Raw genomic sequence first — 13,723 nt, 5'->3', positions numbered from 1 at the left:
AGAGGTTTAAGAATATTTTGAAGAAAATGAAAATAGCAGGAAAAAAAAAAACTACCAGAATACATGAAAGTACAACTTAGAGGGAAATTTCAACCCAGCATTGAATGCATGGATTGGAAAAAAGAAAAAAATAAATAAATGGAGCAGGGCGGAGTGCTAGGGCAGTAGAACTGACCTGTACAGTTCCATAACAGAGGACCTTGACCTTGTCGGAATGCAAATTGCCCTCCACCAGCAGGTAGCCTTATCCCAAGGAATGAAATGGACCAATTTTTATCATACGCACATAAAACAAACACCTATGAAACCTACTGTTATGTACGATTATAATATGCCAATAAAACAGTGTCTGATTTTATTTCTTAATCGGGTGATGAAAATGCAGAGGAATATTTAAAAAAACAAACAGAAAAGAGTGTGAGAAACTAATGTGACTCCATTTTTAAAAATAAATAAATAACAGCAGCTTCTACCTCCAGGCCTGTCCTAAGGAAGGGGGCGTGACCCTTGTCCTTGGAACCACGGAGCACTCCTAGGCACATCCCCACCCTGCTGAGTGGTTTGTAGGTAAATAACAGGAGAGATCTGAGGTGCCAGATGTCCCTGATTCAGTCGGGCTAGGTGGGGACCCAGAGCAACCCCCTAGCAACCTCCAATCAGCATGAGACAGGGAGAATACCTGGAATGCAGATGACCCCCCAGCAGTTTATGGGGGTTGGTAACATGTTGGGAAACCATGTAGTTAGCACGTACACCCCTCGTGGCCTAAACCAGTCAGTTCAAACGAATCCCCCTCTTGCACTAACCCATCACCCCTACCCGACCTGTTCCCACCAGTGAATGTGCTAATCAATGTTAAGAGTTGTTGTTTGATTTTTCCCGCGGTGTGGAACGATTTGCTGTGTGATGTTGTGACGCACAGAGTATCCCCCCAAAACCTATAAAATCTCACTGCACAAAGGACTGGGGCTCACTCCCTGGGACCCCTGCAACGGAGCAGTTGTGAGTCCAGGCTCCAGCTTGTAATAAAGACTCTTGTGTGATTGCATGGGATTCGGCTCCTGGGGGTCTATTGGGGTCCCAGGAATCTGGCATAACGAGTGAAGCTTTTGACTCTCTTTTGAGGCACTCAGGACAGGAGGACCACAAGTTCAAGGGCAACCGGGCAACTTAGCAAAACCCTGTCTCCAAATAAAATAAAAAGGGCTGGGGAATGTGGTTCAAGGATAGAGCACCCCAGGGTTCAATCCCTAGTACAGAGAGAGAAAGAGAGAGAGAGAGAGAGAGAGAGAGACAGAGAAGAGTATAATACCATTTTTAAAATGAATGAATGAATGAACTACATGTGTGTTTGTGTGACACAGAAAAACATCTGAAAACCTCTCCACTGGACGCTTGGGGGCTTGGGGTCCTGAGCCATCTTCTCTCTGCCTGGTTTCCCTCCTCTTGCCTTCTTGCCTATGTACACATGGTTATAAGAAAAAAAAAATCTTGAGAGGCTGCAAAATAATTTTTTAACAACAACAAAAGACCAGGAAGGAAGCCCTATATTGGTTTGTGGACGGGATTTCTCTTGCCTGGGAGCTTCAAAACAACATTTCAGAGTCTCAAGAAACACCAGCTGCTGGTCCAGGGACACAGGGAAATTGCAGAAGTGGGGGAGGGGCGGGTGCACTTGGGGCTGGAATCCTCGGGGCGGGGCGTGGATTTGCTAAGCAGAAATGCAAAGTTTCCTGCTAAGGAAACGAAACCAACAGCTCAGGCTCCTCGGCAGAAGGGGTAAAGGCTGAGCCGGCAGGTCTCCGAGGCTGTTCCCCTCCACCGGGCACCATGGACCTCAGAAGCGTCTGGGCCTCAGACCTAGATAAGTACATCGAAGACCATCTCCTGCCGGACACACGATTCCGCCAGGAAGTCAAAAAGGCCATCGACATTATCTGCAGTTTCTTAAAGGAAAGGTGTTTCCAAGGTGCTTCCCACTGTGTGCGGGTGTCTAAGGTGGTCAAGGTGAGCCCCGTGCTGCTGTCCAGGGCAGGGGTGGCTGCGTGGGTAAGCAGTCCCACAGAGAGGGAGAGAGTCAGACCACAGAGCAGGCATGCACAGTGAGCCGGGGCACAGAGGTCTCCGAGGCTCCTTTCTGGTTTTTCCCATATCACAGATACAACCACAGTCTGTTAAAATCAATTCTGATGTGAGGTCCTGCATCCGCATTGTTAAGACGCATCCTGGGTGAAGTTCATGATCCTCTGTCCCAGGCTATGTCCATATCAGAGCTGGGGGCCCAGCTCTGATAAACAATTTGCTGATGGGTGGCAAGGCTGGAGATTCACCATTTCTACAGTCTCATGAGCTGTTCAGAGCATGTTTGAAAAGCAAATAGCACCTATTGGCTGTGAGACCTTGAGCAAGTTACTTAACTTCTCTGTGCCCCAATTTCCTCATCTCACAGGACCATGCAGGTTAAGGAAAATAACTGTGCAAATCAGCATGAGCTAGTCTGGGGTGTTGCTAGGTGTGGATATGAGGTGTCCCTCAAAAGCTCCTGGGTTCATGCAGGAATGTTCGGAGGTGAAGTGATTGGATGATGAGAGCTGTGACCTAATCTGTCCATCCTGGTTGAATTGACTCACTGGATGGTGACTATAGTCAGCTGGAGCATGACTAGAGGAGGTGGGTCACTGGGGACATGCCTGGAAGGGTTCACCTTCCCCCTGTAGTCCCTTCCTCCCCCTGCCTCACCTTGAGCCCAGAGCCATGGAGTCAGGCAACCACCATGAACTAAGCCTCTCAAACCACGAGCCAAAATATACTTCTCTCCCCTAATTTGTTTCTGATAGGTATTTTGGTCACAGGGATGCAGAGCTGACTGATACAGGTGTGTAACAAGAGAAGATAACAGAGGACAAGGGAGTGAAGAAAAGACACTTCAATAAGACACCCAGGGCTTGGCTGGCATCTTTGCTGCCTACTGGCTGGGTGATTGAGCTGCTATGTAATCTCACTGTGCAGATTTCCCCATTTGTAAAATGGAAACAAACAATAACAGTATCAAATGCATAGAGTCCTTGTGAGCACTGTAGAAGTGAAGATTTGAAATGCCCTCTGAACCGTGGCTAGTGCTCGATTGTTAGTGATTATGCTTAGCTCTTTATATGGCGAGGCTCTTCTCACTGTGTCAATTGTCACTCTTGTTGTGTGTGTGTTTTTTTGTTTTTTTTGTTTTGTTTTTAGGGTGGCTCCTCGGGCAAAGGCACTTCCCTCAGAGGCCGGTCTGATGCGGACCTGGTTGTCTTCCTTGAAAATCTCACCAGTTTTGAGGATCAGTTAGAACACCGGGGAGAGTTCATCACAGAAATTAAGAAACAACTGGAAGCATGTCCGAAAGAGGAGTTTGATGTGAAGTTTCGGATCCAGAATTCACGATGGTCCAATCCCCGCGTGCTCAGCTTTGTGCTGAGTTCCTCTTACCTCAGTGAAGAGGTGGAGTTTGATGTGCTGCCTGCTTTTGATGCCCTGGGTGAGCACTCCTGGCCCCGGGGATCAGCCTTCTTCCTCCATGGTCCTCTTTCCTATTTCTGAGCTGCAATCTCGCATGGTTTGAGGGTTTTACCCAAACAGCGTGACCATTTAAAGCTACAGGCTGTGGGGAGGTTTTAGAGTTTCCCCTGGGGCAGGTGAACCCGTAAGATCACAGAAGGGGTGTTTAATAGCAAACTGGCACAACTAGGGGACGGGGGCATCTCTTAAAGGATATCTGCAAAGCATACAGCCTCTGTTAGTGGCAAGTGTGTGGGCTGCATCTTTGAAAGATGGAGCAACCTAGATCTAGCTCAAAGCTAATGTTCCTCTCATCCTCTCCCAGTGCTGAGGGAACCTTACACTCATACTGAGGGTTGGGCGTCTGCGGGGTCAAGGGGACAAGACCCAGAACCTCTCAGAGGTGCAATTTTTACATCAGGAAAACTGACTTAATCGCACCTCCTCTGTCTGTCTGTCATTTATTTAAAGATTTTTTAAAATTATTATTTTTGGTATCAGGGATTGAACCTAGGGGTGCTTAACCACTGAGCCACATCCCCAGCCCTTTTTATTTTTTATTTTGAGAGAGGGTCTTGCTGAGTTGCTTAGAGTCACACTAGGTTGCTGAAGCTGGCCTCAAATTTGCAATTCTCCTGCCTCAGCCTCCTGAGGAGGGGATTACAGGCATGCACCACCGAGCCTGGCTAAGAATTAAATGATAATCTACGTTAAGCTCTTACATCTAGCCGGTCACTGCAGGTCTTCACAACCACCCGTTCCCCAACTCTACACGAACATCACCCTGGACCATCACAGTGAACTCACAGCAGGGACTTCACGGAGCATTTATTTTAAATGTTGGAGGGCGACACAGCAACCACAACCTGCTACTATGGTCCTCCAGGGCGTTCCTGTTGGCCTAGAGAAGCCATGAGAATATATACATATTGATGCTCTAAATGCATTCTGCATTGGGCACTTGGGTACAAAATAAGAGGGAGAGAGAAGAGATAAGGAGAGAAGCAAGTTGCAGGCAGAGGGCAGCACCAGAGGCCAAGGGATGGAGGTGGGACGAGGGCAGGACAGGCGGAGAAACCATAGGAGGCCACAGTCGGAATGGAGTGAGGAGGACAGGGAGGAGCCACTCAGAAATGGCCCAGAGAGCCGTCCCACAGAAGCCCCCAAGCTCAGTAATGGCCTTCTCCTGAGCACCATGGGCAGAAGTTTCCATCAAGTGGGGACAAGACGTGACCAGGTCTGTATTTGGGGGACAGCAGTGGGCTGGAGGAGGGGGCCATCCAACCAAGCCCCGCAAGCTCAGATTATCCATGAATGCCTACTGTAAGCCATGACCAGGAAGAGGCTGTCTGGGTTGCATGTGTGTCTAGACCTCTTTATCTAGATAAACTGGACAGCCTATTGCTTCTAGAACCCTGCTCAACCAAGCACATTAGATCACGTGAAGCAGGAGGGAAAGAATGCAGTCCTCAAGAGATGTGTCCACACAGCAACCACAAGGCTGTGGCCACACGTACTGTGTCCTGGTAAACTGAGTTGTTAAAGCAGGAGTGCACACTCAAATAAAGGCAAAGTGTCTAGACCAACAAGGACATCAGCCAGTGACATCAGCATTTATTTCTGTCAAGTATTGTGACTGGCAGCACAATAGGTTCACCACCAACAGCACAATCACAAGTGGGCTGCAGGAGGAGGGAGAAAGAAAGGGAGGGGAGGGGACATGGAGGGAAGAAGGTCTTTCTAGGCTTAATTCTGGATGGTTTCTCCTAATCTACCTTCTGATTAACTGAGTTACTCTCTAGCTGTGTCTAAGTCTTTCTAGGCTTAATTCTGGATGGTTTCTCCTAATCTACCTTCCAATTAACTGAGCTTCTCTCTAGCTGTGTCTATATGACATCACTAAGTGACAGGAATTTTTCAGCTGCATTGTACTCTTATGGGGCCATCATCAAGCTACAGCTACACAAAATGTGGGACTATATAAGGAATGAAGCTTTCTGTCCTTTCCACTGAACCCCACAGAGTGACCCCAAGAACCTCAGAGGAGGACTGACATCTCAAACTTCCACTCTAACAGGTCATTTAACCAAAGGCTACAGACCCAGCCCCCAGATCTATGTCAAGCTCATCCTGGAGTGCACCTCCCGGCAGCTAGAGGGCGAGTTCTCCACCTGCTTCACAGAGCTACAGCGAGCCTTCCTGAAGCAGCGTACAACCAAGCTCAAGAGCCTCATCCGTCTGGTCAAGTACTGGTTCCAACTGGTATGGACATCTTGCCAGGCCATTTATGGTCTGGATAGGGAGGAGAAAGGGGAGGCAGAGAAAGAAGGGAGGAGGAGGGAGAGGGGCAGGTGAAGGGAAATAAAGGGAAGGGAAGAGGGGAGAGAGAAGAAAGAGAGGTGGAGGGGGTAATGGAGAGATGGAGAAAGGAGAGCTGCAGGAGGAGGGAGAAAGAAAGGGAGAGGAGGGGACATGGAAGGAAGAAGGTCTTTCTAAGCTTAATTCTGGATGGTTTCTCCTAATCTACCTTCCAGTTAATGGAGCTTCTCTCTAGCTGTGTCTAATTTATAGTTGTTAGCTGTCATTTTTGTCCTAAATTTCTGTTTCATTCTTTTTCCAATCTGCCGTGGTACTTTCTATAGCTTCTAATTCCCTCATATTTCAAGCTTTTATTTCTTTGGATATGATATCCCTAGTTATTTTAAAGTCTGTGTGCTCAATCCTTCAATATTGAAGGTTTTGTGTGTTGACTATTGTGTCTCTTTTTTCCTCTGGTCTTCGCTTTTGGTGTCTTATTTTCTTGGGTGCCTGGTTATCTATGTGCTGGTCATTGTACTTGTGAAATGCAGAATGAGGCTCCGAGAGTCTAAACCATCTGCCAGAGTCCAACAGTAGATTCAAATCCAGAGCAGTAAGAATTCAGAGCTCAGACTCTCCTCAGGGCTCAGTTCCCTTTTCCTATAAAGAGTCAGATACTTCATCTTTTAGACTTTGCAGGAGATGTGGTGTCTGTCCAAACACAACTCTGTCATTGCAACAGAATTGGCTATATATAAACGAATGGCATGACTGTGTGCCATTAAAACTTGATTTACAAAAACATGGCAGGCTGGATTTAGCCTGTGAGAATGGACTTTACACAGAAGCTGGACCTGCCATTTCTGATTGTTCTCTTCTTCTCAGTGTAAGAAGAAGCTCGGAAAGCCACTGCCACCCCAGTATGCCCTGGAGTTGCTCACAGTCTACGCATGGGAGCGTGGGAGTGGAGAATCTGAGTTCAAAATGGCTCAGGGATTTCAGACCGTCTTGAGATTAGTCATAGACTACCAGCAGCTTTGCATCTACTGGACAAAATATTACAACTTTGAAGACCCCATTATCGGAACCTACTTAACCCAGCAGCTCAAGAAACCCAGGTACCTACCCCGTCCCCACATGGCTTAGCTCCCCACAGGAAGGAATGCCCGGGCACAGCGGCAATCAGAACTGAAATAAGAATGGCAGCAGCAATGATAATAACTACTGCCAGGAGGGGAAAGCTTGCGTGGACTCACCTGTCCTAACACGACAGCCAAAGTCCTCCCTGTGCTGCGGACTTGGACGGACACTTTGTCAGGTTCCAGTCACCGCTGAGCGCTCACTGTGTATGAGCTCATCTCCACGCTGCGCCCTTTGAGCCAGGCACGTTCAGATCTCCCCCAGTCACAGATGAGGAAACTGAGGCAGGAGAGGTCAAGTGACCTGCCCCAGGGCACAGCACCGCTCAAGGGCAGAGGTGGGATTGGAACCCGGGCCTGTGTGTAAAGGTCCCTTCCTCATGGGTCTGCCCACGGAGGGGCAGTGCCCTGCTGGGTCCCTCCTGCCTGAGTTCCAGCTTGTCCCAGGTTCCTGTCAGCTCTGGCAGAAGCACCTGGGCTCCCTGGACACCGCCCTGGCTCCTCCCCATCCATTTCCAAATGTTTCTTTTCAGGCCTGTGATTCTGGACCCCGCAGACCCTACAGGAAATGTGGGAGGTGGAAATCCAGAGGGCTGGTATCGGCTGGCGCAGGAGGCCAAAGCCTGGCTCAAGTCACGGTGCTTTCAGAAACGGGATGGGTCCCCAGTGGGAGTCTGGGATGTGTCGGTGAGACCTTCTGCTTCCTTCCCATGGTCCATCCCACCCGCTCCATACAGCTTCAACATTCTCCGTGTGACTGGGTGACCTGGATGGCTCTATGAATATAGGTGACCTTGAGCAAAAGGTCAAGACCGGTCTCAAAGAAATGACTTCTTGCTAGAGGTCACCCATGCTCAAGGAGCTGCGGGCTGTGCTCCCCCTTTGAGTCATTTTGGCCCCAATCACAGAAGTCGTGGAATTTCCACAACCCGTGTCCAGAGTTCATTCCACTAAGAGTAGCAATAAATAATACAATCTCCACTTACTGAGTGTCTGCTTCGGGCTCAGGTTTCATCCCAAGCCCTTTAACACAGGTGACCTCATTAAATCTTCCCAATGATTCTGAGCTACACTTACTATCACCCCATCTTAGGAATGAGAAAAAGAGGTGATATCAGTTGCTCAAGGACACTCAGCTAAGGAGAGGTGGGGCTGGGATTAAAAGTCTGTGGATGCCGGGCGCAGAGGTGCACGCCTGTAATCCCAGGGGCTCAGGAGGCTGAGGCAGGAGGATTACAAGTTCAAAGCCAGCCTCAGCATCTGAGTGACGCCCTAAGCAACTTGGCAAGACCCTGACTCTAAATAAAATATTTTAAAAGGGCTGGAGATGTGGCTCAGTCGTTAAGTACCCCGGGTTCCATCCCTGATACCAAAAATAAAACCTCTGAGGTCTCCAGAGCCTGTGCTCAGCTCACTGTGCTAACCAGCCTCCTGGCAAGTGGGAGGCTCAGCCTCAGGTGACTTGACTGTGTCACATGACTAAGTAGGGGCAGAGGGACCTGAACTTGAAGGTTTCCACTCCGGGGTTGGGGTCCTTCGGATGCTAGGGGACTGGTGATGTCGCAGGCAGGTTCCCAGGGAGCAGATTCAGGGATGTTCTGGGTGAGCACCTCCTGGACCAACACCTTCCCAGCAGCTGGGACTTGCTAGTCCTTCCTTGAGAGGGGTCCAACTGGACAGTCACAATGTCCACTGTCACTGACATCCAGCTCCAAGGTGGGAAGAAGGCGCCCGGATGTGACCACGTGTTTCCCCTTTGCAGCACACGGCGGACCTTGGGACTGCGTGGCCATTTCAGCAGAGGGGCTACATCAGGACAGCCAAAGACGCTGACCTCTGGTGCCAGAGTGCATACCAGGCAGACCCCCTTCCCCAGGAGGACGGGAACTGGACGTGCACCATCCTGTGACCCCCTGTGTGTCTGAGGGGAGGCGGCTCCAGAGTCCCCCGAAGAGCCGCCCCATACCAGGTGCAGCTCTGGACCCAGAGAAATCGAGGCACTGCCTGTGTCCTAAGCGAGAGGCACCCTTGGGGTCAGAGTCCAGCCCCTGACCCCCCCCCCCTTCCTGCTTCTTCCAGGTGCATTTCCCACAGCCCAGCCCCCTCTGCCCGACCCAGTCTCTGAAAACGTTTTGTCGAGAGAGATTTAGAGCAGAATTCAGTCTCGACTTTCATCTGTTCAATTATCAATAACAATAAATGAAAATAACAGCAAAGGTCTTTCTTGGGTGTTTATTAACTTCAAGGCAAAGAGCCAAGAAGTACAGAAGAAGTACAGATGCCAATGCATGTGTGTGCCATCAATTCAACTAGAAAAATTTTACTTTATTTTATTGGGGGGGGGTGTACGGGGGATTGAACTCAGAGGTCCGTGCCCTGAGCCACATCCCCAGCCCTATTTTGTATTTTATTTGAGTCAGGTCTAACTGAGTTGCTTAGCACCTCACCATTGCTGAGGCTGGCTTTGAACTCAAGATCCTCCTGCCTCAGCCTCCTGAGCCGCTGGGATCACAGGTCTACGTCGCTGCTCCAGGCATAGAAATATTTAATTTTTGCACTCTTACTGTGCCAAACACAGGTCTGACCCTGGGAACACAGTCACAAAGCAGACAAAAATCCCTATTCTTATGGAGTTGACACCTTGATGCTGGATGGTTTGAGATCCTTCCTGTTTTCTTTTTATAAGTAATCCCAAGACAAGCAAGCATCCTCATTGATCCTTATGCACAGGTCTAGGAAAATTTCTAGAACAGGAGCGACTAGCCACTTAAAATGCAGCCAGCTCTGGGGCTGGGGATGTGGCTCAAGTGGTAGTGCGCTCGCCTGGCATGGGTGCTGCCTAGGGTCGATCCTCAGCACCACATACAAACAAAGATGTTGTGTCCGCCCAGAACTAAAAAATAAATTAAAAAAAAAATGCAGCCAGCTCAAATCCAGATGTGCTGCAAGTACAGCACATATACAGGATTTTAAGACTTTGTACAAAGAAAGTCAAATTCTTGACAACTGATAATTGAAAAACTCGGTTGCGTACTGAAGTGACCATTTTTTGAGATTTTGAGTTAAATCAAAAGGAACTTCATCTTTTTCCTTTTTCAATGCAGCTACCCTACTGAAAAAGTGACAAACGCGGCTTGCGTTGAGGTCTAGAGGACAACCCTGCCCTCGGGGTGGGGCCCTGGGCTGAATAATAGGCTCCGCCCACTCACGTTTCTACATCATCGTGCTGTCCAGGGTACCAAGAAGCTGCATTTCATTTCTAAGACTCCAAAATGTGAAGCTCCTGTAAATGCAGACGGTCCCAGCTCATGAATAAACACAGAAGAACCAAAGCTCTTATCACCTGGGTCCCTGGTCACCAGAGTGGCTGGCCAGCAGTCTTCCTTCTATCCTTAAGTCCCTCCTTTCAATCCCCAGCAGCGCTGATGGATGGATTTCGCTGTAATAAATGCAGGACCCTGAGGACCTGAGGACCAGCAGCCCGCTCCCTCCGTCCTTGAACTTGACTCTCTTAACACTGCCCTGTGGCCCGGGCACCTCACACACTGAAGTCCCACGTCTTCCTACCCTGGTGACCCCAGGAACCAGAAGCACGGATGTCTGAGGACAGCAGAATATGGAAGCCCCGGCCCAACCAGAGAGCAGAGCACCCTTCTCTGCCTCCGGAATCTACGTGGGTGCCCCGCAGATAGGATGGCGCCCATCTCCCGATTTCCGTGCCAAGCTCCCCTGCAAACACCCTCACAGATGCGCCCAGAAAGAACGTGCCCGTAAATAACGGCCTGTGCTCCCTGGGTACCTCAGCCCAGTCGAGGCGACAGATGGACTTAACCACGGAGTCCTCCTCCTCGTGAAGAGGGGAATGGGCTACAGTGGCTGTCCTTTATCACAGGATGAGCCACACAGCTTTAAAGTGGCCGGTACAATAGGCTGAATAAGGGGCTCTGGTCCATTAGCAGAGAGCGCTCCTGTGTGTGCTGGGGCGTCACAGGGTCTTGAACCCCAGGGTCCCCTGCATCCTCTTTAGTCAACCGGGTTCCAGCCTGAAAACTGGCTCAGGTCCAAAAACCAGGTCAGGGCCCGTCACCTTGGCTTCTTCTAATGACCCACAGTGGGTGGTCTCCCTCTGGGCTGAGGATCAGCTGAGCCCTGAGGATGCCAGGTTGTATTAAGCACATCCACAACTCTCTGTGGCCTGGACCCGCCCCCTGCCTCATCCCCCATGGTAACCACTGCATCCACTGCTCCCCATCATGCCAAGGTCCTATCATCCCCTCCACCACCACCAATGAAAGTCCTTCCCAGAAGGACATCATGGAAACCCTTGAAGATGCCAGCTCCCTCTCTCCAGCACACTCCTTTGGCTCCTCTGGGCCCTCCCCAGGGTCCTTCTGGACTTACACAGCAAGTGCAATGTTTAAACATCTCCGTCCACTGATGGTTCCTTTGTTGTGCAAAAGGCTTTTAGGACGACACCGTCCCCCTAGTCTATTTGTGCATTTAGTGTGGGTGTGTGTGTGTGTGATTCGCCTGTGTCAGCTGATTTTTGACAAGGTTGCTAGGACTACAGAACTGGGGAAGGACAGGCTCTTCAACAAACAATGTTGGGAAAACTCGATATCCACGTGCAAAGAACAACACTGAACCCTTACCTCACACCATAGGCCAAAATCGACTCAGAATGGAATGAAGGCTGAAACATAATGTCCTGAAAATAAAACTCCTAGAAGTCTTGGTGCTGAGTTCATGGATATGTCACCAAAGGCCCAGGCACCTAAAGCATGTCTTATTAGATGGCGTTGAGGTCAGGGGCTGGGTCCACCCTTCTGTGCCTGCTTATCCCCAGCAGTGTTTGTTGGAGAGACCCCCCCCTCCTGGCTGCTCTGCCAGGCCACTCTGACGTGCACCCAGAGCCCATCCATGGGCCAGTCTGTCTGGGGACTCTGGTTCTTCCCATCGGTGTATTTTTGTCTCCCTGAGTTAATCTGGCCTTGTCTTCAGTACTGGGGCTGGTGAGTCCTGACATCTTCAGGAAACCCCTTTCTCTGTTTCTCAAAACTCTGGCTCCTCTTGGCCATTCTATTTTGATGTGAATAGTAGAATCAACTTGTGATGTTCTGCCCCGAATGTGAGAAATTGCACACGTCGTTAGTTTAGGAATGGTCCGTGAACTTGGAGTGTCTTTCAACCCATTTCTATACATCCTAACAACTGGGACTCGGATTTATTTTTTTGCCTACAAATCACCTTTCATGTCCTTTGTGACAGGTATCCCTAGGGGTTTGTTTCACTGAGACTGTGCTTTCTATATTTTCTTTAACTTTATTTGGTAATAGTTGGGAGACTTAAATGCTTTTAATGGTTATAAATACTTGGTTGTAGCATCATATGTGATCTCTATGCTTTTCTGAATATTCTGAGTTTAGTATCTTTTTTTTGCAGTAAACTTGTATTATTTGTATAGTCATAAGAAATAACACAGCAGTTTTTCTTTCAAAAATGTGTTTTTGAGAAGCCTTTGTCTCAGCTAAGCTCTGATAATTTGTGCAAATGCAGTAATCCCCGAGTCAGCTCCCAGGACTGCAACAAAATACCTGAGATAATCAGAAAGAGGAAATGTACAATCTAAGCTCACAGTTGTGAGGGTTCCAGTTCATTGTTGATTGGCTCTGTTGCTTTGGGCCCGTGTGGAGAGAGCACATCATAGCTGAAGCCCATGGAGAAATAAAATGCCTGGCCTCATGGTCAGGGGGCAGAAGAGAAGGAAAAAGAGCCCGGGGGTCCCAGTGTTGCCTTGGAGGCTGTTCAAGAACCTCCCATCAGGCCCCACCTCTGAATGATCCCACCACCTCCCACAGCACCATCCTGGGAACCAAGCCTCTAACCCACAGGTGTCTGAGGGATCCAGATTTTAGGACCAAGTATACAGAAAGCTCTGGGGCGCTATTGTTTGGTGCTGCTAACTCAAGGACAAAATCAAGAGAAATCGCACACGTTAGTTTAGGAATGGTCTGTGAACTTGGAGTGTCTTTCGACCCAGGAGCACGGGTGTGTGAGGAGGATCAACTTTGGATGCAAATCAAGGTGCCTGAGTGGAACTGGTCGTGCATCTCCAGGGGAAGGGCCCTCCCCGCATTCTGGGCTCCACAAAACCAACAGAGGAGTTAATGTTTAGCCCAAAGAGAGGAGGGCAGAGTTCACGCTGGCATTAAGGACGCAGCTGGGAGCTGGCAGGTGGCGGAACCTGGGACACACCATTGACAGGCCCACCCGGCCCCCTTGGCTGCCTGTCGAGGTTCCCCAGCTCAAAAGAGGGAGATTTTGCTGCGGCCTTTGGTCCCCTGGCTCCCTTCTCCTCCCACAATTCCTTTCTCCAGGCAACAGCCGGGGCCCCAGGGTCCCCCAGGGTCCCCCCAGTGCCTGATTCTTCCTCAGGCCATCACCCTGTACGGGTCCCTTGAGCCCTTGGGGAAACAGGCTCTCCTCTGTCACCTGGGGAACAATCACAGCTCTAAAAGTGTCTGCAGAGGATTTAGGGAGCAACTGGGTGATGGCACCTGAGCTTATGATTAAGATGATTCAGAAACATTGCCAAGGCCCTGCTCTGGGCCAGGTCCCAGGGGCCGTGCTGGGGAGGCAAAGGTGGATGAGGCAGTTGTCAGGGCTGATGTCACAGGAGACAGGCGCTGTCTGTGAAAATCCTAATAAACAGAGCTATTTCACTTCTAATTATCTAATTAAAGTCTAAT

At 49.5% G+C, this 13,723-nt stretch overlaps 1 protein-coding gene across 1 annotated transcript; it reads left to right on the top strand.

The window, feature by feature from the left end:
• The first annotated feature begins 1,798 nt into the window (after positions 1-1,798).
• Positions 1,799-9,058, top strand: Oas1 (2'-5'-oligoadenylate synthetase 1). The gene is made up of 6 exons (XM_026412053.2): positions 1,799-2,007; positions 3,232-3,517; positions 5,615-5,799; positions 6,721-6,953; positions 7,508-7,661; positions 8,737-9,058. Exons 1-6 carry the CDS (start codon positions 1,831-1,833, stop codon positions 8,881-8,883), a joined length of 1,182 nt encoding a protein of 393 aa, XP_026267838.2. The 5' UTR covers positions 1,799-1,830; the 3' UTR covers positions 8,884-9,058.
• The last annotated feature ends 4,665 nt before the right edge of the window (positions 9,059-13,723 follow it).

Source organism: Urocitellus parryii, chromosome 3 (assembly GCF_045843805.1).
Source record: "Urocitellus parryii isolate mUroPar1 chromosome 3, mUroPar1.hap1, whole genome shotgun sequence".
Classification (NCBI taxonomy): Eukaryota; Metazoa; Chordata; class Mammalia; order Rodentia; family Sciuridae; genus Urocitellus; species Urocitellus parryii.
Note: the sequence above shows the minus strand (reverse complement) of the source record. Positions and strands in the feature narration are given on the sequence as shown.

Coding starts and splice junctions, on each gene's coding strand:
- Oas1 (XM_026412053.2), top strand. CDS start 1,831: ATGGACCTCAGAAGCGTCTGGGCCTCAGACCTAGATAAGTACATCGAA. Junction 5,800..6,720: donor TCAAGTACTGGTTCCAACTG/GTATGGACATCT, acceptor TCTTCTTCTCAG/TGTAAGAAGAAGCTCGGAAA. Junction 6,954..7,507: donor CAGCAGCTCAAGAAACCCAG/GTACCTACCCCG, acceptor GTTTCTTTTCAG/GCCTGTGATTCTGGACCCCG.